At 40.7% G+C, this 24,091-nt stretch overlaps 1 protein-coding gene and 1 long non-coding RNA gene across 5 annotated transcripts in view; one reads left to right on the top strand and one right to left on the bottom strand.

Annotated features, from left to right (window-relative positions):
• LOC140633316 (uncharacterized) overlaps positions 1 to 13,179 on the bottom strand; it is a 49,899-nt gene extending 36,720 nt beyond the window's left edge. Inside the window, exons 1-3 of one of the 4 annotated variants that reach the window (XR_012030935.1) lie at positions 12,978 to 13,179; positions 11,083 to 11,257; positions 2,241 to 2,389 (exon numbers count right to left, since the gene is read on the bottom strand). This is a non-coding gene — a long non-coding RNA (uncharacterized lncRNA). The remainder of the gene's footprint in view (positions 1 to 2,240; positions 2,390 to 11,082; positions 11,258 to 12,977) is intronic. The other 3 variants (XR_012030933.1, XR_012030936.1, XR_012030934.1) reach the window with 3 other exon arrangements.
• The window catches only part of CUBN (cubilin), a 265,984-nt gene that overhangs the window by 76,001 nt on the left and 165,892 nt on the right, over positions 1 to 24,091 (top strand). The window contains exon 28 of the mRNA XM_072825664.1: positions 16,829 to 16,979. Within this exon, the coding sequence (XP_072681765.1) occupies positions 16,829 to 16,979 (151 nt within the window). The remainder of the gene's footprint in view (positions 1 to 16,828; positions 16,980 to 24,091) is intronic.

The following is a 24,091-nucleotide window of genomic DNA, read 5'->3' on the forward strand; positions in this document are numbered from 1 at the left end:
GCAAAATACAGAATAAGAACCAAAAGTTCAGCAAAGCCTTCCAAAGAATGATACTGTTGCCAGAGGGAGGAGATTTTTTTCCATTCTGTAAGCCAAGGGGCAAGGCCAGAGCCATTGCTACAATGGCTGGTCTATGATGAAAATTTTAAAAGCACAAATAATTACTTAAGGAGAAGAGAGCCACAAACACAAAATCTAGTTTCCTTTATTTTAATAACTACTAGTTGAAGGGTTTTTCAAGCAACTGAGCCAGGTCCCAGTTGAGTGACTCTTATTGTAGCCGAAATTGAACTATTTTGAATTAATAAACCTGAAATTATGAAAGGACTTAATTAGGTGGTCAGACATTGTGCCCAGCCTTGCTAAGGAGTGTGGGTTGGTAGAGATCCCATTGGGAAATGAATCCATCCTTTATTATTTGTCCTCTGGGCAAAACAAAATGATTCAGATTTGGAAATTAAATTCAATGGGAAGAAGGGTCGACTTGCCCAAAGGAGTAAAAGCATATGGCCCATATAGTTACAGGAAGTCAACTTTAAGGATTCTTTGCATGTCTTACAACTGCATGTCAACTTTTTAATTTTTGCTTTGAGCCTGAGTCTCTACAGAGAAGAAGAGACTTCCAATAGGTGATTGAGTATACAAATGAAAGTGATGGATTTGGGAGAAATCAGCACAGAGACATACTGGGAGGCCCAAGTGTGTTTTAGGTCAACCAGGAGCGTCTGTGTGGTAAAAAGAGGAAGGAGGAAAACCCTGATGTTGTTGTGTCATGGATGCTGCTAGCAGATTATTATAGAAGGTGACAATGATCAACAAGGTGAGAGGCTCCCAGGGGCTCAAGAGGGATCTCAGGGTTAAGAAGTGTTGCTCGGGATCAGTGTGACTCTGGGCAGAGCAAGGTTTGAGTGATAGTGGGAGCAAGAGGGAGACAACAGCGTGAAGAAGCACAAAGGGCAGAGAGTGAGTGTACATGCAAGGTTAAACCCACGAATTCACTGAGTTCTCCTGAGGGAAAGCATTAAGTCAAAGCTTCTTTTCTTCAGTCCTCATCCTGCATTTCCCTAGCTGATCCTCATGAGGCAAGCTCTCAGGGGACACCTTCCTCTGGATATTATCCTGTTTGTCAGTGTCTCTTAAAAATGTGGCGCAGGTTGGATTCCACACTCCAGTGAAGCAGACCATGGGCAGGTGTGCTGGGATTATATGATCTGGCTCATATACTCGGGTATCATAGGATGGGGTTATATGGGCTTCCTGTTAGTCAAGTCATAATGTTGGACTATATTAATATTTGTATTCCTAGTCACTTTTACATGAACTGTAATAACTTTAATAGCCATACATAGGAAATTATTCCTAGTAAGTTATATTTTACTGTTTTGCATGAAAATTCAAACACACCATGATCCTTCTAAACCCTGATTCTTTGATCTGTATAATTCTATTCATTTGCATATAGACTTACTAGCCTTTAGTCTACTACTTCTTCAAAAATAATTGACAAAAATGTCAAGCAAGATGATGCCTTTTTCAAATACTCCAAAATGGTGTGTTTCTTTGTTTAAAATGATCTTTTTTTTTTTTTTTTTTTTTTAAGATTTGGGTTTTTTTAGAGACATAGAGAGAGAGAGACAGCATGAGCAGGAGGAGGGGCAGAGGGAGAAGGAGAGAAAGAATCTCAAGCAGACTCTCCATTGAGCAGGGAGCCTGATTCAGGGCTTGATCCCAAGACCCTGAGATCATGACCTGAGCCAAAATCAAGAGTCAGATGTCTAACTTATTTAGCTGCCCGGTACCCCTAAAATCATCTTTTATTAGACACTTTGTTGATAGGATTATTCAAACAACTTGGCAATAATAACTGATCTTTATTGAATACTCATTATGTGCTAGGTAATTGTCATAGCAACCCTATAATATAAGAAATATCACCCCATTTGACAGGTGAGATAGTTGAGGCAAATACAGGTTGTCCACAGTCACAAATATTAGAAGTATAAAACCCAGGCTTTCTACCAGGCCCTGTGGTGCTGGGCCAATGATTTAGCTATGACATCACATCAACCATCCTCATGATACTGTCAGACAGAGAAGTCTGTGTTATTTTAGCATACTTCTTCATAGATAAGTACTGGTCATGTATTACTATAATCACTGTTTTCTTTGCTACAGAGTGATAAATTACTTTCAGTGTCTAATTTAGAATTTTTCCAAAAATTACTGTCAATCTTACTCACCTGTGCAATTCCAGGATTCTACAGTTTGGAAGTTGAAACGTCTTCCCTTGAGACTCTGGCTGTCCTTTTATTTTTCATTTCTTTGCTTTAAACTCTCGGTTGTGGTACACACTCAAAGTAAACCATTGGTTTTGTAAGCGGGCTGTACTCTGGGGAAAGTAAGAAGTCTCATGACACACACAGTAAACTAAAAAGCTGTGAAAGGGCAGGAAGAAGGGCAGCCTAGTGGCTTCTCCCTGTAAGTGTGTACTCCATTCCTATCTCTCTTCCCAAATCCTTCCTCTGCATTTCCACAGCCTCATCATTTTAGCTACAGTGTGGCCCCCAGAGCCATGACTCCACATGACCATTTGCCCCAGGGTCTTATAACAAACTGGGCTTCCTTTGGCTACAAGTTATCAGCATGGGGGGTTAATCTTTTTTAGCCTGATAGCAAACACATGGATCTAGCCCACTTATGAATAGATGCTCCTCTGGGCAGTATGATCTGCTCTAGCTAGGAGCAGTGAAGCCCAGCCCTGTGGCCAGCATTGCTCATAGATTATGTGTGGGGACAGAGGCAGGATCTTTGAGTAGGGGATGGGTTCTTCTGGCATGCTAAAACATTTCTTCAACATTCATGAATTCAGCAAGATTACACAATTTATTCTGTAGTGACTGTACCTTTCAGTACTTCAGGATGTCATTCACTTAAGCCCAAAAAAATTGATTTAAAGGAATTGCCTGTCTTGATCTTGTAAATTGGATTTCAATGTCTCTTTTTCTAGTTTCAAAATTCTACTAGGCATGTTTATGTTTTCCCTTTATCATACTATGCTCTCTTCTGCAAGTGTTGATCCATCCACATTTTGATCTTTCATTTGCCCTAAGCATAGCTTAAAAAAATAGACATTTTTTTTTCTAACTGTGCTCCTTCCCAAAGTTTAGCTGATTTGTTTGTGTGCTCATAAAATGGTCAGGAAGCTTTATATGGTTCCTTCTTAATTGATTTCTTCAGAGGTTTCCCCTTTTATTGTCCCAAAAGGTATTTCTAGCTTTGTGGGCAGAATTTCATTTTATTAGAATTTGTCATGTTTCTTGAATCTTCTTTCCTTTCTCTGTTGCTTCTCTGTTTTTCTTTAACTGCTAATTGTTTTAGTCCATGGGCTTATATCTCCTTTGGAAGTCTGACTCCCTAAACCTTCGGCCCATGACTGGTATGTCTCATATAGCAGACTCTAGGGACATTGATCACTGTCTCCTAATGTTTTGTTTGACATTAACAACCACTTATTTGCTATCCAGAATTAGTCCAGAGCAGTAACTCTTTTCACTATTCTCTTTACTTTTTGAGAGAAGAGAACATCTAAAGAATTTATCAAATGCCATGCTTTTTTTCAGTTTAGACATTTGAGAGACATCCAGATGGTTGAAATTATCTCCCCTTTGTTACCCTTATGTGTCTCTTGGTCCTGCACTAGTGTTGACATATTTCCTTTGAAAAAATCATAGTCTCTATTGAGGAAGAAGCCAATGGGGGAGGATGAAGCCCCTGTAACTAGCTGCATTCCAGAGTCACCTGGAGATCTTGTTAGAAAAACATATCCTTAGACCTCAACCCAGACCTACTAAATCAAAGTCTCTGGGAATCTCAGTAGAAAGAGTCCTCCAAAGCCCTCGGGACAGCACTTGAGACCACTTTGTGTAGCCCACTTCTACTCAGATAGCACATTCTATCCTCCCTTCAAAATTCTCTCCTGGGAAGTCATAAATATTTTAATAGGTATCTACTTAACATGTACCTTCGAGTGCTATTAAAAATTTCCCTTTCAATAGTCTTACTTTTCCATTGCATTAGGTGAATTACGTCTTTGTCTCACTAAGGCCTGGTGATAGGGTCATGATATTTATCTCATTGTGTAAAAATATCAGATTTACTTTCGATTTTCATGTTCTGATTCTCAACTTTCTCACTCCATCTTTATGTGGCACCTTTGCCAATATCATCTTCCAGTACATTCTCTATACCTTTCTAGGCCTTCCACTTCACCAGTCTCCTTCATTACGCCAATGACTTCTGTCAAATGCATTTCCTGCCAGTCTGTAAGATTCATTTTATCTCTTGCCAAATCCTCCTTCTGATGTCATCTTGTCCACCAGATGTTTATATCATTATTTATTACACTCCGTGTCCTCTTACCATTGAAAATCATCCATTTCAAATGAAAGACTGGACCAAAACAGAGTCTTCCGGTCCTGCACTTGTGTTTTCTAAGTCTGCACCCTGAGCAACATTTTTCCATCAGGCCCGTGTGATATTCTGATTAGTTAAGGTAACTCAAGCTGTTGTTATACAGGATCCATAAATTCGTATATGCCTAATATAATACCAGTTTATTTCTCAATCATGTTAGAGACTAGTGCTGGTGTTTCTTGCCTTCCACATGTTGATTCAGGAACCTAGATAAAGGGGAAGTTGATTTGGGGAAACCACAGAACTCTCTCTGCCACAAATGTTGATAGATGTTTCCCAAGTAAAGAGAACTAAATTCTAATAAGTTTGAGAATGCTGTGAATTAAACACAGTTAAACAGGTTTGTTGTTTTGTTCTGCTTCTGCTGTGGTATTTCCTCAAGCTGTTAATACCCCAAGTATGCATTGTTCATTCATGTATCCATTCATTTGATCATTCTAATACATTTTAGACACATCCACTGGGGACTATGACTGTTTTCACATCAGTTTTCCTTGTCTTCACTGATGAGACAGATGGTAATCAATTAACACACAATACAAATTTAATTACAAGCTGTGTTAAGTGCTATCAGGGAACATTATTGGGTCCACCAAAGACATGAGCGGGAGGACCGAGCTCATGGTGGGGGGGGGGGGGGGGGGCTGGTGCTCAGAGGAGGCTTCCCTGAGGAAGAGTAACTTAAGTTTAAAGGAAGCTGGAGGTTCACCAAAGGAAGTTGTGTTCAAGGAACTGTCAAAGATGAAGTTAAAGTGGCCCAGATAGATTTTAATCAGGAACCCACTCATGCAGTAGGATCCAGCAGGAGCTGCACTCCATTTCAGGTTGTATGGAGGGAACTGGACATTTTGAAGGGAGGATGAGGGAGGGGACAGCAGCTGGAGCCTCAGGGAAGCTAGAAGTGACAAAGGGTTAGATGTCAGCATGGCTAGGCAATTGTGTCTGCTGACTGGCAGCTATGAAAGTTAGGATTCCGTCCACTCACAATGGGAGACCAGTGGCCTATCCTTCCTGATGATTACATTTCAAAGGCAAGGTCCTCAGATCCTTGAGAAAGGCATTCCTGAGTTGTAGGAGATACGCATACATCTCAAAGGGACAGAGGAAGGATTCACAATTGTAAGCCCTTTTTAGTAAATACTCTAGGAATGGTGGTCAGGGGCCTGTCCTCAGGTATTGGCAGAGCGAACCACAAACCTTAAATTCTACTGGCAGTGTTGAGCTTTCTCAGGCAGGTACGTGAATAGGAGCTGGGTTCATCCTAGTGGTGTGACCTCGTTAGAAACTATGTTAGTGTTTAAGTCTTTTAATTTGGTTAGTGGGGAGTGAGTGGATGAAATAATATGTGCCAAGAGTCTGCATTCTAGGCCAAGGTTGAGACCTAGTCAGGAAGAAGGTTCAGAGGCACCCGGCTCAAGTTCAGTCCAGGAGAAAATCCTTGTCAAAACCGAAGGAAGCCTAGTGTGGCTGAAGCCCAGCATGGGGCTTCCACGTGGGCAGGCACCTGCAAATGTAGCACAGTGTTGAAGGTGTGTGAGGAGTTTCAGGGCCTGAAGAGCAGCAAGAGATCTCTCAGGAGTGTGAGTAGGGAAATGGCATGCTTGGATTGGCATCTTTAAAAACTCTGGTTTCAATGTGGGCAGCTGGGTGGCTCAGTTGGTTGAGCGTCTGCCTTCGGCTCAAGCCCCACATCGAGCTCTGAGCTGGGCATGATGCTTGAGATTCCCTTCCTCCTTCACCCTCTGCCCGTCCCCCTATTCCCTCTCAAAAAAAAAAAACAAAACAAAAAAAAAAAAACATTAATTATATTTCGGCCTTTTCTTCACCACGCGGACATCCCTACCCCCATCTGTTAGTCCATTTTTACTGATTTTATCTCCTAAGTGCTCTCTAATCCTATTACATTCTCCCTTCTTAGCATGGGAGGAACTGGTGTCCTCTCTCACCTGGACTATAGCAACCCTCTCACTGGATCTCCAGAATTATTTTCACCTCCCTTCAATTTTCTCTTGAAGTCAGAGTTTTTTGTTTTCTTTTTAAAGATTTTATTTATTTATTTGACAAAGAGAGAGCACAAGCAGGGGGAGCAGCAGGCAGAGGGAGAGGGAGAAGCAGGCTCCCAGGGGCTTCATCCCACGACCATGAGATCATGACTCCAGCCAAAATGAAGAGTCAGGAGGCCCAACTGACTGCACCATCAAAGTGCCCCTAACAGTTCATTTCTTAAGACATTTAATTTTCCTCTTGCTTTCTCTCAGTAACCTGCTTCATCAATGCATTTGACACTTGTCACCAAGTATAAATGATAAAGCTAACATTTTAGTCCATTTTCTTTACTTGAAGCTCTGTTAAATATAATGAAGACTATATTGGTTCCACTGACTAATAGCTTTGCATATGATCAATAGAATTTAGAAGTTATTTTTTCTCTATTATTACAGACAATAAGGACTTTATTGCTTCCATGAATTTGACAATTCCTATTTTAAAAATATAATTATCAATGAAGGAAACAGTAAAGAAATTATTCTTGAGGAGTTTCATGACTAAACTTTTACATTCCTCAGTTTCCAGAACTCTAAAATAGGAACAATGGTACCTGCTTTATAGAGCCGCTAGGAATTTTAAATTTAGGTTAACACATATGAAGGGCTTAGATTAATACTCAGCTAATAAATATTTATTAAATGTTAATAAATATTATTTATGATCATTTCAACATAAAAATTTGATGGATTAATTTTTGCTCTCTGAAACATTTGCAGTCAAGGCAAAGCTATAATTTTGAAAACAGCTTTCCCAGTTGTGATAAACATAGATTGTCCCCATGTATTGAAGAAAGCAGGGCGTCTGAAGTCTCCTGGACTCTCAGCTTTCTTACAAAAGCCACAGGGATTCTCTGTCTGAATCTAACAAGTGTGGTAGTTAAAATCCCATTTGCCAGTTAGAGAAAAGCAGATGAGATTTTATGACTTAGCAGCAAAGGGTCTAAGCTGACTTTCATCATCATGGCACCTCCTCAAACACTTCCCCGGCAGATGAGTCATGCTTCCTGCAACTGTCTGTCAGAGGAAGTTTGCTTCTAGGATGCCTGGCATTTTCCTTAAAAATCAGAGATAAGCTATTTTAATTCTGAGGACAAGTGCCCTCTAAAAACACTTATAAAAAGTGACAACAATATACCAAACAATTCAATTTATGTCTCTACACCAGATGAGTCTAACATTGTACTAATCATGATCTGGATTCAAGAGTTTAGAATGAAGTGTATCTATTGATTAATTAAGCCAAATACTCCATATTATCATTAAGAGTAATAAGCATTTTACAAGAAATGTAATACTCCAGGGTTGGCCAAGTAAAGTGTGAGGTTTTTTAATCATAAAAAATTAAAGGCAGAAAAAAAAATTAAAGGGAGAGGTATTTATCTCAGTGCGATCAAAATCCTTTTCCTCAAAAGGAAATGCTACTGTTTCCTGACCATCCCTCATGATGAAGAATTTTCATGTGATTGGGTTAATTTGCTGCAGTTAATGAGGCAGACACACCAGTCTTCTTTTTTTTTTTTAATTTTTAAAAATTTTTTTTAATTCATTTATAATAGTCACAGAGAGAGAGAGAGAGAGAGAGAGGCAGAGACATAGGCAGAGGGAGAAGCAGGCTCCATGCACCGGGAGCCCGATGTGGGATTCGATCCTGGGTCTCCAGGATCGCGCCCTGGGCCAAAGGCAGGTGCCAAACCACTGTGCCACCCAGGGATCCCCCCAGTCTTCAAAAGATAGCTTTTGCTCTTGGATTCAAAGGAAACTCTGTGTTTCCCTTCTCGATATTCTCTCAAACATGAAGGACAGAATCAGGATGAACAAGAATCAGATCTACAGATACCTTCCACCCTGCCCTGAAGACAGTAAAAATTATATCAGAGGCTCCCAAATGGAAACTGCTCTATTCACACCTCCTTCCCTGGGGGTCACCACCTAGCTCTCTCCTCAGATAGGCCACAGGCAGCAAGTGCATGGATGGTCCCTTCTAGCATCTAACAGGTACAACATGGCTTGAGTAAGAATGCAGAGCTCAGAATGCTACATTTTGAAATTAGGAATTGTTGTTATGGATTTTGCTTAATCGTCTTGTCTACTTTTTATTTTTTATTTTTTTTGATTGTCTACTTTTTAAAATAGGAAAGATCCAACCTCAACATTTCAGAATTTAAAAAAAAAAATGCCATGTTGACCTTTCAGTGCTTACATTTACCACTTATTTAATAGACTTTCCCCTGAGTCTTCTCCAAACTGGGGAAGAGTCTGCATGGTGGTACCCTAGGTTCTTCTGGCTCCAGGTTCTATGACTTCATATTGTTCTGTGAAGCAGGTGTCTCCCTGTTTCTGAGTCCACCTCTAGCAGATGGCGAGGATCTTAGGAGGCAGAGTAATTTTTAAAAGATGTTTAGTGATTTGGTGTGGCGGTATAGTTGGCAGAGGGAACACTGTGGTCTGTGGAATGAAATGTTCATATACACACGGGAGAGGAGGCTTGGCTTCCAGTGTACCTCACCTATCACTGGAGAGGGAATGAGGGCTCCATCAGGCAACTGTCAGAACTTACGTTGGTGAGAAGTCATTAGTCCCTGAGCATCTGAAGGAATTATTTTTAAATAGAGAATTAGTCTAATGAATAATAAAAACCTAGTTATGATTTTTAAAGGAAGCATTAGGAACAAAATATGATTTTAAATTAATGCTGAAGAAGATTACCTTATATAATAACATTTTAATGGGCTAATTTTGTTTTTTTTAATTAATTAATTAATTAATTAATTAATTTATTTATTTATTTATGATAGTCACAGAGAGAGAGAGAGAGAGAGAGAGAGAGAGAGAGGCAGAGACACAGGCAGAGGGAGAAGCAGGCTCCATGCACCGGGAGCCTGATGTGTGATTCGATCCCGGGTCTCCGGGATCGTGCCCTGGGCCAAAGGCAAACCGCTGCGTAATGGGCTAATTTTCATGTATAATCTTGAGATATGTATAAAAGACCATGGAGATAGATATAATAATATTTTTAGTAGACCAGCTGGGTGGCTGAGAACCTAAAAGGTTATGGAATTCTGAGAATGGAAAAACATCATCAATGCATGTATTGACACTGCTATGTACACTGTATTTGTACATTGACACATGTATTGACACTGGTCCCCAAAGATCATGCTTGAAAAAATAAACTGATCACATAGGAATATACAGTCACTGCAGGAAATTTGGACAATATAGAAAAACCTAGATAAAGGAAAAATAACCTAAATTATATCCCTACTAATAATTTTTGGTGGTATTTATTTCCTGTAGTTGCTCCTTATATATTTTATATTAATGTTCAAAGGGGATCATTCTGAACATACTATCCTATAATGACCTTTTTCCAGGTAACAGTAGCTTGTGACTGTTTTTCCATGTCATTCATAACGTCACATCATTTACAACGTTGTGCATTCCATCATCAAAATATGGCCACCTATTGTGGAACACTTAGAATCTTCTCAAATTTCCATTATTATAAACAATGCTGAGATAAACATTCTTATAGTTAGATCTTTGCATATCCACGATTAGACAATGTTTTAAAAAGTGAAAAAAATAAATCAGCCTTTGTGGCTTCTAAAATGAGTAATACATAGAAACCAGAAACAAAAATGTGCTATTAAGAGGGAACAGCAGCTAGCTGCCACATGGTAAGGACACTATCTCATCTATGTGTGAGACAGACATCTAATGCAGAGTGACAGAATAACTCAGAATGTGGTCTTCAATGGGTTTCTTGCTGTCGTGCAAAGCCCAGCATTATGAGTAATTGTTTAATTTTAAATGGGTATTTCATATTTCCTGCCCCACCCTGTCAGCACATGGCAGCGTGGCTTTTCCTGTGCCATGGGGAAGATGTGTGTCTGTGTATCAGAGTGCACTGTGTGTGGCCACGTGCCTAAGGGAGGACACTGCCTCCTGGGGCCATCATAGAGCCAGCTAGCGTCTACCATGCTCTGTTTATAAGCTTTCATCTTTAACATTTGTCTAATTTACCCTCCACAATTCAATTAAGTTTTTACCCCCTTAGGCTTTTCTCATCCACAATGGGAGTCTTTTACCCTACTCTATGAAGCTTATTTGACAATTTCTACCGTTGTTACAGGAACATTTCAAAGACCTTCAAATTTAGAATAAATAGTGAAAGCTCCAGATTTATCCAGGAGATTTATGTGAAAACTTTGGCAACAACATTCCTAATAACTACTCTCATGAGGCAGTTCTCAGAGATCCCATTACAGTTATTTTTTAGGGGTGGGGGAAAATCTGTAGAAATGCCCCAAGAATTCATCAATTCCCACCCCTTGGAGCACCAATGGCTAAGCAGCTAGAGCTGCAGGCTGGCTGGATAGCCATGGGAGAGGAGACAGCAACAGGAAGAAACACATGCAAAGCCTCCTTCCCTACCATTTGTCCCTCCCTTACCCACCTCACTCACCAGGGCAGCCTTGACAGATTTCCTAACGCTCTTTGCCACCAGCCCATTATGATCCACCATCTCCCTCCACCCCAACATGGACATCATACTTACACTCTCCCCACAGGATGGTTTGCTCTGGGCTATGCTCTCCACATATTGGGGATGGCCCCAGTGTCCACACATAACCACATTGTCATAGCAACACGCTGTAAGTAATGGCCATCTATCTCTTCACAAGTGATTCATTGATTCACTGCTTCCCTGTCTCGTCTGTCAGGAATGATTTCTGTGAAATGTTTTACATGAGTCAGCTCCAGTTCTCTATACCCATCGTTTTTTTTCTCTCAAAGCTATTTCTAGAGTGGTTTCTTTGGAAAAAAAGTTGGTTCCCTTTGCCTCTGACCATGAGTTAAAATAACATTTTAAGCACATTCCATATGCCAGGGCTCACACATATCCTATTACGTGGTCTGTCTCATTTGCTGTTTACAACAACCTTATAGGTACTGTTATGATAGCAAATTTATAAAGACATTTTGGCTAGGAAAGGGTAAATAATTTTCATGAGATTATATTCTAAGCAAAATTTAGAGCTGGATTGGGCTGTATATCTACAGCCTGATCACAATTAATACACTCTAGTATGCTCTTACAATGAAATTACTTTCCTCTTGCAGTTAAATATAACCTGTTAGTAACACTGGCTTCATGAAGCTAATCTATACACTCACTGAGTATAGTTCTCAGAAATTTTACCTATGATTTTTACATTGACTAGAATTTTCATTCTCTATAAATACTGACAGATTCTCTTCTACATCTAGAATTCTCCTTCAAGGCAGGTGAATTATTTCAAATAAAGTTAAACTCTAAAGGGTAGCCTTTTTGTTTAAAGTTTTTAAAGATTTATAATAGAAAATAGACCAAAATTTTTTCCTGAAGTTTCTCCATATTTTAATAATATCACCTCAAAGAGACTCTTGATTTTATTTCTCTATTTGGACTGTATTTAATTCTTAAAATTAGTCATCCATATAAAAATTTTACTTCAGAAAAATTTCAAGGAAATAAGAAAAAGTATGAATTATAAAAAGTATGAATTAGATGTCAATCAAAAGAGAAAGGGCTGAGTTTTAGTTGTTCCTGTAATTCTAAAATGAACGCAGTCATCTATATATCCTATGCTCATATATATGAAACACTTAATTATACTTTCAAAAAAGCATGAATTTTCAAAATCATAAAACAATTTAGCTGCAAAGAAGCATTTGAAAAGCACATTTCTGTTTGTGAGTGTTCTTGCAGTTCATAAAGTTGATTCTCATTGAAGGAACAGGTTGAGGTACACATTAGCTAACTCTGGGTTCCTCCAGGCCTGAGTTTCAGTGATTCCTAAACCATCTTAGAAAAAAATCAACTTTGTCAGTAATCTATCTTCAGTTTTGTATCTTCTGACTTTATGCATGGTTCTTAATAGTTAGAAGGGGTCCACGGATCATTTCATATGGAGTCTGAAGTCACTAATGGCCTAATAGACAATTCATGTGCCAAATTATGAAACCCTTGCAAAGGAAGTAGATAGAAATTGGTAAATGTGGCTTAGGCAAGAGATTTCCTTCCTCTTTGAGTGTCTTAAGAGTGGTTGAGATATTTCAGAGTGGAGTGCAGGTAGGGGGACCTAAAGCCACATCAATCCTAAATGACTAGTCTCCTTCAGAGAAGAACTGAAAAGCTTCTACACTGGAGGTTGTAGGTATACAACATATTTATACTTGAAGATACATTTCATGGCCAACCTGAAAGTGGAAGCATTTCAGATATTTTAAGAAAACAACTTCTTAATACAGTTATACAAATTAGATCTGCGTATTTAAAGTGAGAATCTCAATCTCTCTTTTTTTTTTTTTTTCGTTTCTACTAGTTTTCTTCTGTGGACTTTATTCTAAGCTCAAACATTGTTCAGACCGAGTGGCTCTTAAGGCTTTCTAAAAGCAGGGAAATCATACCCTTAGCAGGACCAAGCCAGCATGCTTGCCAGCAGTTGCAGTGAGTCACAGCTGGAACGTCCTGTGGTTAGCATTCTGCTCTGAAAACAGAATCAGGAGCAGCAGGCACCTACTGGTTTCCATGGCAACCAGTATTTGTGTACTTTGAAAAATGACTGTTCCTTTTTGTGTGGTAAATTTACGCGGCAACGAATTGTAGAGGTGACGTTAGCCATCTGTGTGAATATAAACAAAAAAAACTGATTTAATTAAGTGTAAACTTCAGAAGGACATAAAATTGGGGGTTGGGGTGTTTTTGTGTGGAGGTTTTGTTCTACACTAATTCATTCATTCATTTATTTGACATATTTAAGCGTTTTCATCAATGTCTACTTGATCTTTATTTCAATGCATCACTCTCTCCCCTCCAAAGGCAAAAAGAAACTAATTGGCATTCATCAGTGTTCCCCCCCCAAACCCACTCCCTTGCCCCTACCCCGCCCCCATCCCATTCACAATGTGTTATTTAAGAACAACTGACCCGGGATTCAGGGGCTCTCCTTCAATGACGTAATCCTATCCGGAAGGAAGAAAAAAAAAAATCCCCTCCAAGTCATGTGAAAATGTCAGTTTCTTAATCTTGCTGAGCTGGGGAGGCAAAAATACTGTACTGCTTATGACCTGGTATGGAATCTAAACTACAGTACCTCAAAATGTCACTGCAATCATTTCAGAAGATCCGCCCAGCTCAGAGCGATTATGGCTACAGAGAAATCTTACCTCATGTTTTGTTGCATAAAGATGAAATGATTAAAGTTTTGTCACTGAACTACAACCCAAAGTTAAGAATGAGCCTTCTGGAGTGGAAATAGTAGAGTGTTTCTTGCTTATTATACCTCTGCTTGGGAACAGTATGTTTATTTTTGTATTAATTACTTTTGGGTTGGAATTGGTACACTGCATTTAATAAAAACTCTGAAGCTGGGATAAATAAGCGACAGCGAAGCAGTAATTTAGAAGGAAACAGAGTGGAGCATAGACCTCCGCCCCCACCTCCGCCTCCTGCGTTAGATGGGGGCACCTGCCAAGAAAAGTGAAGGACTTTTTGTTGTCCCGTTCTTTTTATGTGTTGCTTTATTCTTTCTCTCATTTTTGCTCCCTCATCTTGGCTTCTGTCAACTATCTAGACAGATGCTTGCTAATAAATATACCTAGCCAAAGCAGCACAATAGTAAACAAATCAAAAGGAAGCTGAAGTGATAAGCCTGAAAAATAAACTTCATCTTGATTCACTTGCTTAAAATGCTTAGGTTTACTAAGGGTGAGTTATATAACAGACTTCTGAGTGTCTCTCCGTAAATCTCTGCTGACCATCCTCCAAATATCATAAACATGGGTGCCTGATGAGCAGGTAGTTTTGAGAGCTCAAGAGACAGGCAGAGATTTAGAAATCTCTAATTTGTTATGGCCTTGAACAAGACCCTGGCTGCGCCTTCTAGAAAGCAGCCACAAAGAAGCCATACTCTTTGTTGCCTAAAAGAAACACACTGAAATTTAGGACTGAAAGACCCTAATATGTATCTAACTATGCAGGATTCAAGTAATAGTGCAGATTAAGTCCCATTGAAATCAATGCAGTTGTGAGGGAAACTATTGTGTTCAATCATTGAAGATGTACTGGGAATCTGCCCCCAGCTAAGCCTGAATGAGACAGGAGACTAGGAGAGGGGGTCTGGACTCTAAGAAAACTCATAGTCTATCGGGGAGATAGGACACACATGCCCATAACTAGAATACAAGGGAATGTGACCATTTTTACAAAAGAAGCACAAGTAAAAAGCTGAGGGGTTTCAAAGGAAAACTAATTTATGACTAGCTATTGGGATTACTCCCTGGGGGTGCATTGTAGAATTTGGTGATAAACTATTCCATGTTCCAATCAATATGTTTCAAACACTATTTTATATCATAACATTTCAGTAAATAAAAGTAGTTTGCTCAGGGGACCTGGGTGGCTTGGTTGTTTAAGTGTCCACCTCCTGATTTCTCCTCAGGTCATGATCTCAGGGTGGTGGGATCCAGTCCTGAGTATGGGGGTGGGGGTGTGGGGGGAAATCCGTGCTCAGTGGGGACTCTGCTCTGCCCCACATGCCTATCACCTGTGGAGCTCTCTCTCTCTTTAAAATAAATCTTCAAAAAATAATAATAATTTTGTCAATTTGGAATGTATTGAATCCAGATTATACATTTACTTACAGACAGATGCAAGCATACACACACATGTTCTTATATATGTATACTCTATAAGAGAATAATCAAGGAAATCCATTAGCCTACAACCAAATATTTTCAATTTTGTTGTGATGGACAGTTCATTCCAAGGTAACTAGAACAAAGTAGACAGTAATGTAGATATTAGTGGATTAAAAGAAAATACAATGGCTTGAGTCACTAGGAGTCAATCTTTTTGGATTGTCATTATGTTTATCTTTCCTGATTGAAGAGATATGGCAGAGAAGCTTTTTTTTTTTTTTTTTAGTTTAGAGGTATGTAGCTGATGAAATTAGCAAATGAGGCCCATAAAGGGTACGCAACAGGATGCACAAATAACTCAGTGGGAAAGTGGGCAAAGACCTCAGCAGAAAAGTTTCAAGGGAAGAAATATAAATGCCCGATAAGCGTGAAAAACCTTCAACCTCGAAGTAACATAAATTAAGACAATTACAAAATCAAACAGATTTTCCCTGTCAGCATCAGCTTTAACCATAATAGTAGTCGTAATTGCCAAAGTCCCCGGCAAGAACCATTTCAGTGAGCTGCTAGTGGGGGATATGTTGATATAAACTTTCTGGTAAGAGATTTAATGATATATATCAAGAGCCATGAAAGATTATACTCTCTGATTCATTCCCTTTACAGGAATCTTTTTTGAGGGACATTCAAAATATCAAATAAATACTCATATTGGAAAAAAAAAAAAAAAGTGGAAATGTCCTAAATGAACTACAACAGAGTATTGATAGCATTTTTTTGCCATTAAAAATGTTTATCTAGGGGGATCTCTGCGTGGCTCAGCGGTTTGGCCCCAGGCTTCGGCCTAGGGCGTGATCCTGGGGTCCTGGTATCTAGTCCTGCATTGGGCTCCCTGCATGGAGCCTGCTTCTTCCTCTGCCTGTGTCTCTACCTCTCTCTGTGTCTCTCAAGAATAAATAAATAAAATCTTTTAAAAAAATGTTTACCTAGACTACTGAGTGACATGCTTAGAGAAAAACTGGGAACACAATTGTGTAGCCTGAAATTATACACACACATATACACCTGGACACATGTATATGTACCTATATAAACAAGTGAAAAAACATCGGCAAGAGAAATTTCTGGTATTAACAAAATTTTAAGAGTAGTTATCCTCAGTGGGATTAATTTTTGTATTTACCTTTTACACAGCTTTCTAAAATGCTGAAATTTTTATAGTTAGTATTTATTTAAAAATATATTCCTCTTACAATTGTAAGACTGCTAGTCACTGAGCATCTCTCAGGTTTCATTAATTGTGAGCTCATCTCATCTGGCCCACCATTTCCTTATTCTGTGCCTGGTTCTTACTTTCGAGGGAACTTGCTAGGTTGACCTAAAACCCAACATTAATATTTGGATTTCCAGATTTATTGGGCTTAGGAATCGCCCATAAAACTCTCTCTATATAATCATCTATTTTAATTCTTATGTAAGGCTCCTTTGCTCAAACCACCTCAGCAGATTTACCCTTAACCTTTCAGCCAAGGAGCAGCTTTTGCTGCATGAACAGACTTTGCTTTTTCCCATCTGACAAACCATGTGAAATTTCTTAGGAAGTTTCTCCTTGATTTCAGCTCTATGACGGCCCCAGGCGGATGGGACGCTACTGTGGAGCAGATATGCCGCCTACAGGGAGCACCACAGGCTCCAAGCTTCAAGTGCTCTTCTACACTGATGGTGTTGGTCACCAGGAGAAAGGATTTCAAATGCAGTGGTTCATTCATGGTAAGCCCTGTGCTGATCTTAGTTGTATTTGATAGTTGCTATTCGACTAAGAATTATCCCTGTCTCCATTCTCTCTTTGGAAACAGCACCACCCATGAATAATGGAACCTGGGTAGTAATCCGATGCTAAACCTTGGAACGTTTCCTCAGATACTGGTGGCTCTGGGAGAGTTAATTGTGGTAGAGTTAAGAGAGGACAAGACCTAGATTGCTGCTAAAGTCGTTGCAACGATAAATTGCTGAAGAGAAAAGAGGGGAGCAGAGTGAAATTTCTCTTGGTCTCAAGACCTATACCTGGGTATGGCAAGCAAATTGCCAGGTGGCACTGGAGTCTCCTGGGGGGAGTGGAATAGAATGAGATTCAAGCTTATTCTGACATTAGCAGAAGAGGAATGGCGGAGGTAGGAGTAAAAGGGCAAGGATGAGATACGCTTCAAGAAAGAAGGGGCAGGGGAAACCTTGGGCTGAGAGGGCAGCAGGAGTAGAGAGCTCACACTGAGCCAGGGCATGTGTTGTACCTGCCAAAAAGAGTTGGGGGCATGTGAGCACCCACCTATGAACTGGTGGTGCAGAAAGCAGATAGGGATAAATCATCCCTCTGAGAATGAAAATTCATGTGTAACAAGAGTTCTGAAACTTGTAAATTGACCTCATGTGGCCCAGTCTAAAAATGTAGTCCCCAGAGAAGGGATTCTCAAAATGTGGTGAAGAGCAACATCAACATCACCTGGCACTTATTAAAAGTGCAAATTTCTGGGCCCCATCCCGGACCTATGGAAGCCTGATGATGGGTCTCTTAACTAGTCTCCCTGGTGATTAAAGATTGAGAACCACTCTCCTCGAGTGATTCCCACACCTAAAAAACACAGTCCTTGTGAATATTATAGTGGCAATTCTCAACCAAGGTCTTCAGTGGTATGTTTCAATCAATTTGAAAGAGAAGTGGAATTGCAAAATTATACCAGGAATCACACAGACACCTGAATGGTTACCCTACTGTCAAAGTCAGGAGTGAGCCCAAGGTGAGCACACATAAATATGTATTGTGGTTGACTCTGGAGGCTTGTTGAAATCATAGTCCATTTATTATATGAATCTTAGCACTATTCAGAAGTGAATGCCCTTATTGTATACTTAAGAATGCTAGATGTCCTGCTAATATGAACTGGAGACTGGGTGTATTTCTGTTCAAATCCAAGTATGGGGCTTTCAGTATTTAAAAATATTCAGTGGTAATCCACAGAGCTACTTATAGTTTGAAATACAGATTATAAATTCCCAAAGTGAACAAGCTAGGATAATTAAGTCTGTGAGAGTTCTGGCCTGTTCTCTTCACCGAGTGGATAGATTTAACCTTGAAATGTGAATTTATTGACCTGTTTAGTGAAGGGACTGGATTGATCTATCTGTGTAATACAGTCCATCTCTAGTATTCTGTGATTCAGAAATGGCATGATTCTAAGGCAACTAGAGAAGAGTGTGGGAAAAAAACCTTGCAGAAACAGGAGCATCTTGAGAAATGACCCAGATTTTCAAGGGCTGTGGATTTTTCCAGGACAATGTTTCTCAGACTTTTTCGTGCATGTGAATCACTGAAAATCTTGTTAAAATGCAAAGTCTGATGCAGGGGGCTGAGGTAAGGCCCACGAATCCTAAATGAATCTCTAAAAAGCTCCTGGGTAATGCTGGCATCTCTACTCTGTAGACCATACTTTGAGGAGGAAGGCAAGAGAAGATGTTAAGTCTGGAGACATAAAATGGTAGAAAGACAGCATCTCTAGAGACTCGAGAAAGCTTCTAGGGTGCTCCAAGGGCTCCCTGTACTAACAGCAGAATAATATCCTCCATCTCTCAGTATCAGGAGGATACCAGCTAGTAACCTTAGTGCTTCAGAGATCCAAAGGGGAGAGCACTTTCCTGAGATGGAAGAGTGGAAAGAAAGAAATGCTAACCAGGAGGCGCAGGCTCAGGGCCTAGGGAAGCATCCTCAGCCCTTGATACACATTGGAATTGCTGGGAGTTGTAGAGAGAATCCATGCCCAGGTTTCAAGTTTCAGAGATAGGATTCAGTTTGTCCTCGGTGAGACCTTGACAATTGCTAATTAAAAAAAATCTCCCCAAATTGAACACCAATAAAAATTATTTTATTAAAAAAAAAATCTCCCCGGGTAATTCTACCAAGCATCTAGGAGCAGTGATTTTTTTCTGTTGCTCCCTATACCCTTCTCCTTGGTGTGTTGTGTCCACCTGCGTTGGTGGTGTGTTGGAGCCTCCCAGGCTGTTCTAGCTATCCCCCTTACAAGCCCACACTGTGGACAATTTCATGGTCATTATGGGCTACACTGGATTACCGTATCACCGGATTCTCCCAACCAACATGCGAGATGTGTCTGAATCCTCTGCTGAAAGCTCAGAGTGGTTTTTTGGGGAGAATTTTTTTCTACCAGTTCTATTTGGAATCTGTCTTTCTTTGGGAGGGTCAAAGACACTGTCTATTCTCTTTTCCTGTTTACTATTTCACAACTTTCTCCCAATTGCTGAAAGCTTGCTAAGCTTGGAATCTGAGTTGTACAACCAAATTTCGCCAGCTGGGACAGAGCTGATTTTTTTTTTTTTTTTTTTACTTTGTGCTGCCCACTGTATCTAAATTACACTTGGGAAGAACCTTCTGGAAGGAGATTGTGAGGGGTCTAGATTTGTGCAAAATTAACTATCATATTCTATAGTTAAACAATGCTACATGTACATAGAGTTTCTACTCTGCATTTTAACTTGATCTTTAACTTGAGGTAGCCTGAGAAGATGGGCCAACAGAATAGACTAGGGTCAGGGAAGAGGTCTTTGATGGGAAAGGTTCTCCTGCTTCCTACCCAGCAGAGATGGACAGAAGATATAAATCTGATTCACAGTCACCCGTGTGTTCATCCCACAGATATTGAGAAGCTATTTTGGGCCAGGTACTGTGCTCAGGCTGGAGCCAGGGTGGGAGTCTCACCCACAGGCCTGGTTCCTGGTTTCATAGAGCTACAGGTGTCTATGAGAAGTAGCCACCAAGCAATACACTCACAACTCAACATAAAATAAAAAGTGTGCTAATGGCCACAGGAGCGCATAAAAGAGAATTTGATCTAGATGGGAGGTCAGAGAAGTCCTGCATGAGGATGAGAATTTTCGGCCTGTGAACTAAAAATCTAAGAGTAACAGGGAATTACATAGGCCAATAGGAGAAGGAGAAGGATTCCCAGTAGAAGAAGATCCCCATAGTAGGAGAAAGCAGGCTACGTATGAGGCACCCTAAACCCAGGGTAGCTGGTGTCCAAGGTCAAAGGGAGGAGTGCCGGAGGGGCTGGAGAGCTGAGCTATAGCCAGAGCATTCTGGTCACTCAAGTCCCTTGCAGTTAGGGGCACAGGCAGGGATAGGGGCCACACCCTCTCTTTTATGTAAATCCTTGAGATTTTAAGGAGAGGAGTACTAGTAGGACCTGGAAGCACTGAAGCAACCTGGCATGCCACGGGATTTGAAATACACACTAAAACACAAAATACAAATAAATGCAAAGCAAACAAATACAAAATCCAAAACACATTGAAAAACTAGTCTCAGTGTTATAGTATAATAGGCATATTGTTGAGTACACAAGCCTGTGCACACGCGCATGTGGAGGCGAAGTGGTTTCAAGAAGCTTGTCTCTGCACGGACACTCCAGACCTGTCTTTGGGTGAGGATCACAGGCCAGGGCCCAGGACACCCTGCCTGCCCCTTGCAATGATGTTGCTTTTCCTTCCCCGGCTGGAAGGAAGTGCCTTTAAACCTCTAGCCTCTTTTCATTTGAGATATCTCAGGCACTCATCCCCTGCCCCCCCCGCCCCCTTCCCCCTAACTCTTTTCCGAAGTGTGCAATAAGAACTCCAAAAGCTCTTCACTGAGAATTCAGAATCCAGGCTGGCATCATTTCCTGAGCATCGCTACTGAGGGACAATCCCCCTCTCCCCACCCCACACTTCATTTATTTTGCCAATTAATAAATAAGCCTGTTTTCAAAATGTGCTTCTTTGTCAACTGCACAAATCTTCTATTTGCTTTGAGAACATGGATGTACAATCAGCCTTTATTTGTGGGCCCATTTTTAAAGAAGCTCTGTAGATGTGAGATTAAACCGCACTGCCTCGCCTTTATGCAAACCATCAAAGAGAATCCCATTCTGGAAAGAAAAGAAATAGCCACAGTTGCCCTGCCTGGCTAAACGGTTCACAGTATTCAGTGTTGACAGCATTGTCCAGGGGCTGAATTCGGCCTCAGGGGCCTCCATCTGGGTTGGTGACGGGAATATAGAACTCTCTGCAAACTGTGTGAATAGAAGCTCCCCCCCCACCCCCCCACCCCCCCCACCCCCCCGCAGCTGGCTGTGCACACCCCTCGCCTCTCCTGGCCTTCCCCCCCAGAGGCCCTCTCTTTCACAGGCAGTGGGACCCAGCATACAAACAAGGTCAAGGAGCTTTGTGAGTGAAAGAGTGACATTTGCAAAGGGAGAGAACCCTTCAGCTGGGAATAGCAGGGGAAGGGCTAAGTGGCATGTGATCGGGAGGTGATGTCACCCTGGGTTTTCACAAAGGAAAGTGTGGCCTTTTCTTTGGGAAGATACATGACATCAGCCTCTTGAATGGGGGCTGGTTCCATTTTACCTTCTTTTTAGCCATTAACGAGATTTCTCAAGCCTTGAGGGAAATCGGCCAGGGAGACCATTTATAAAACCTTATGGAGATCCTCCATAGCTGGCTTGGTTTGAACAGGAGCCGGTGCCTCCTTGAGTACTTAAGGACATGTAGCATTGTATGAAAGGGCTTTTAGAAAATATATTTTTAGAGCTCTGGCAAAGGACCTCCATGCGGTCAGCAATGTTTCTCTTAGACCTTCCCTCTACTTTTCTTCCCCCCGCCCCCATGGTCTTCTCAGTAGTCTTTGTTTACTTTTGCTCTTTCAGGGGAATTCCTTCTTATTGGTAATTTTTATTTCTTTTGTGACTTAGACTGTGTGTACTGGGATTTCTGAGAGGTTCACCCTTGGAGGACAAAGGTTTTATCTTTTGTAATAACATTATGTATTTGCCTCATATGTGAATGCTCGGTCATCCCTCTTCGGGTGGGAGGGTGGATAAACTTGGCTCTTTAGGGAGATCTGGGCTTGCTCTCCAAAGAACAGATTGCTTGCAAGTGTTCATTATGTTATAGTGATTGCACATAGCCTCTGGAAGTAGGAATTTATCAAGAACATGTTTTTCATTCATTCAACCTACCAACCAACCAGCATATATATTTTTCCACTACTGGGTTCTGGGCTTGGTGTTGAGAATATAGAGAGTATATCAGTTTGCTCTGGTAGCCATAAGAACAGACAATAGGCTGGGTGGCTCAATCAGCAGAAATTTATTTCTCCTTGTTCTGGAGGCCTGGAGTCCAAGATCAAGGTATTGGCAAGTTTGGTTTCTCCAGAGGCCTCTCTGGTTGCTTGTAGAGGGCACCCTTTCTGTTGTATGTCCTCGCATGAACTTTCCTCTGTGAGCACACATCCTGGTATCTCTTCACGTATCCCAATTTCCTCTTCATGCAAGGGCACCAGCCAGATTGGATCAGGGCCCATCCTAGGGACCTCGTTTTGATTTAATCACCTCTCTAATGGCCCTATATTCAAATATAGTCACATGCTAGGTACTGGGGCTTAGGGCATCAATATATGAATTTTAGAGGAGAAAACTCAGCCCATAAACGAGAAGGAGACAGCATTCTTCTTCTTTTTTTTTTTTTTTTTAAAGATTTATTTATTCATGATAGACATGGAGAGAGAGAGAGAGAGGCAGAGACACAGGAGGAGGGATAAGCAGGACCATGCCGGAGCCTGACGTGGGACTTGATCCCCGGACTCCAGGATCGCGCCCTGGGCCAAAGGCAGGTGCGAAACCGCTGAGCCACCCAGGGATCCCCAGGAGACAGCATTCTTGACTTTATTGTGTTAGTTATCTAGTAGAAGAAACAGACAAATAAACCAACTGTAGAAATAAATCCATAATCTGTGATGCTCTGGGAGCGGAAGAGAAGGAGGATAGCCTGAGGGACTTTGAGGGTCTCTCCAAACAGCTTTGATACTTGAGCTGGGTTTTTTTTTTTTTTTTTTTTGAGCTGGGTTTTAAAGAATGAACAAAAACTGATCAGTCAGACAAATATCTGGGAGAGAGAGACATTTCTAGGTAGAAGCAGGGAGGTTTGGGATGGCACCAAAGTTTTGTAATGAGCAAGGATTTCAGCTGAAGCACATGTTCTCAATGTCAACCCCAAGGGCATGAAAATTAGTTCTTAGGAGAGTGAAAAAAAAATCTTGTACTTAATGAATAAAGCACAGATATGTATCATATGTGACATATAGTATATGTATAATGTTAGCATCCGTGGGAGAGAACTTGGGAAAAAATATCCAGGAAGGTTCCCCAGAAAGTCAATCATGACCAAAACCGTTGGGAAACACTGAGCTCCAAGGAATGAGGAAATTGCGGCAGGAGAGGTGATCAGAGATTAATTGGTCAGAGCCATTGGAAGAACTTGGGTTTTATTTCCTGTTGTCTGTCCTGAGCCTTGCCTCTGCACGATGCAAAAATTCACAACCATCTGGAGGTATGATGTTCGCAGTGAAAGTGATTTTATGAATTGTGGTCAGCAAAGATCCAGAGCACGCTCACAAGGCCGGGATGTGAATCACACCGTCTGGTCCTCATGTCAGACAGAGGCCGTTCTCCTGCTGGTGACGAATTGCTTTCATAGTCACTTCCTGCTAGGCGGTGATAGATATAATGTCGCAGAAAGAAGAGTGTTAAAACACCTGTCCCAGTCTGCCTTTAAAATAGCCTCATTGACAATCAAGAATGTGCCCTCTGTTCAGTAAGTCGGTAAGCAATCTCTTGGTAAAGACAACTGGGTAAAAACATACTCCTGTGATTGTTTTATTCCTTAGTGTGATATAAGATCAAGAAATCCTGTCCTGTTTGGGTAGAAATTTTAGTGAAAGAGAAGCTTTTAAGAAACATTAGTTCTGCTTAAAAGTTATTTCCCTAAACACTGACTAG

Source organism: Canis lupus, chromosome 5 (genome assembly GCF_048164855.1).
Source record: "Canis lupus baileyi chromosome 5, mCanLup2.hap1, whole genome shotgun sequence".
In the NCBI taxonomy this organism is placed as follows: Eukaryota; Metazoa; Chordata; class Mammalia; order Carnivora; family Canidae; genus Canis; species Canis lupus.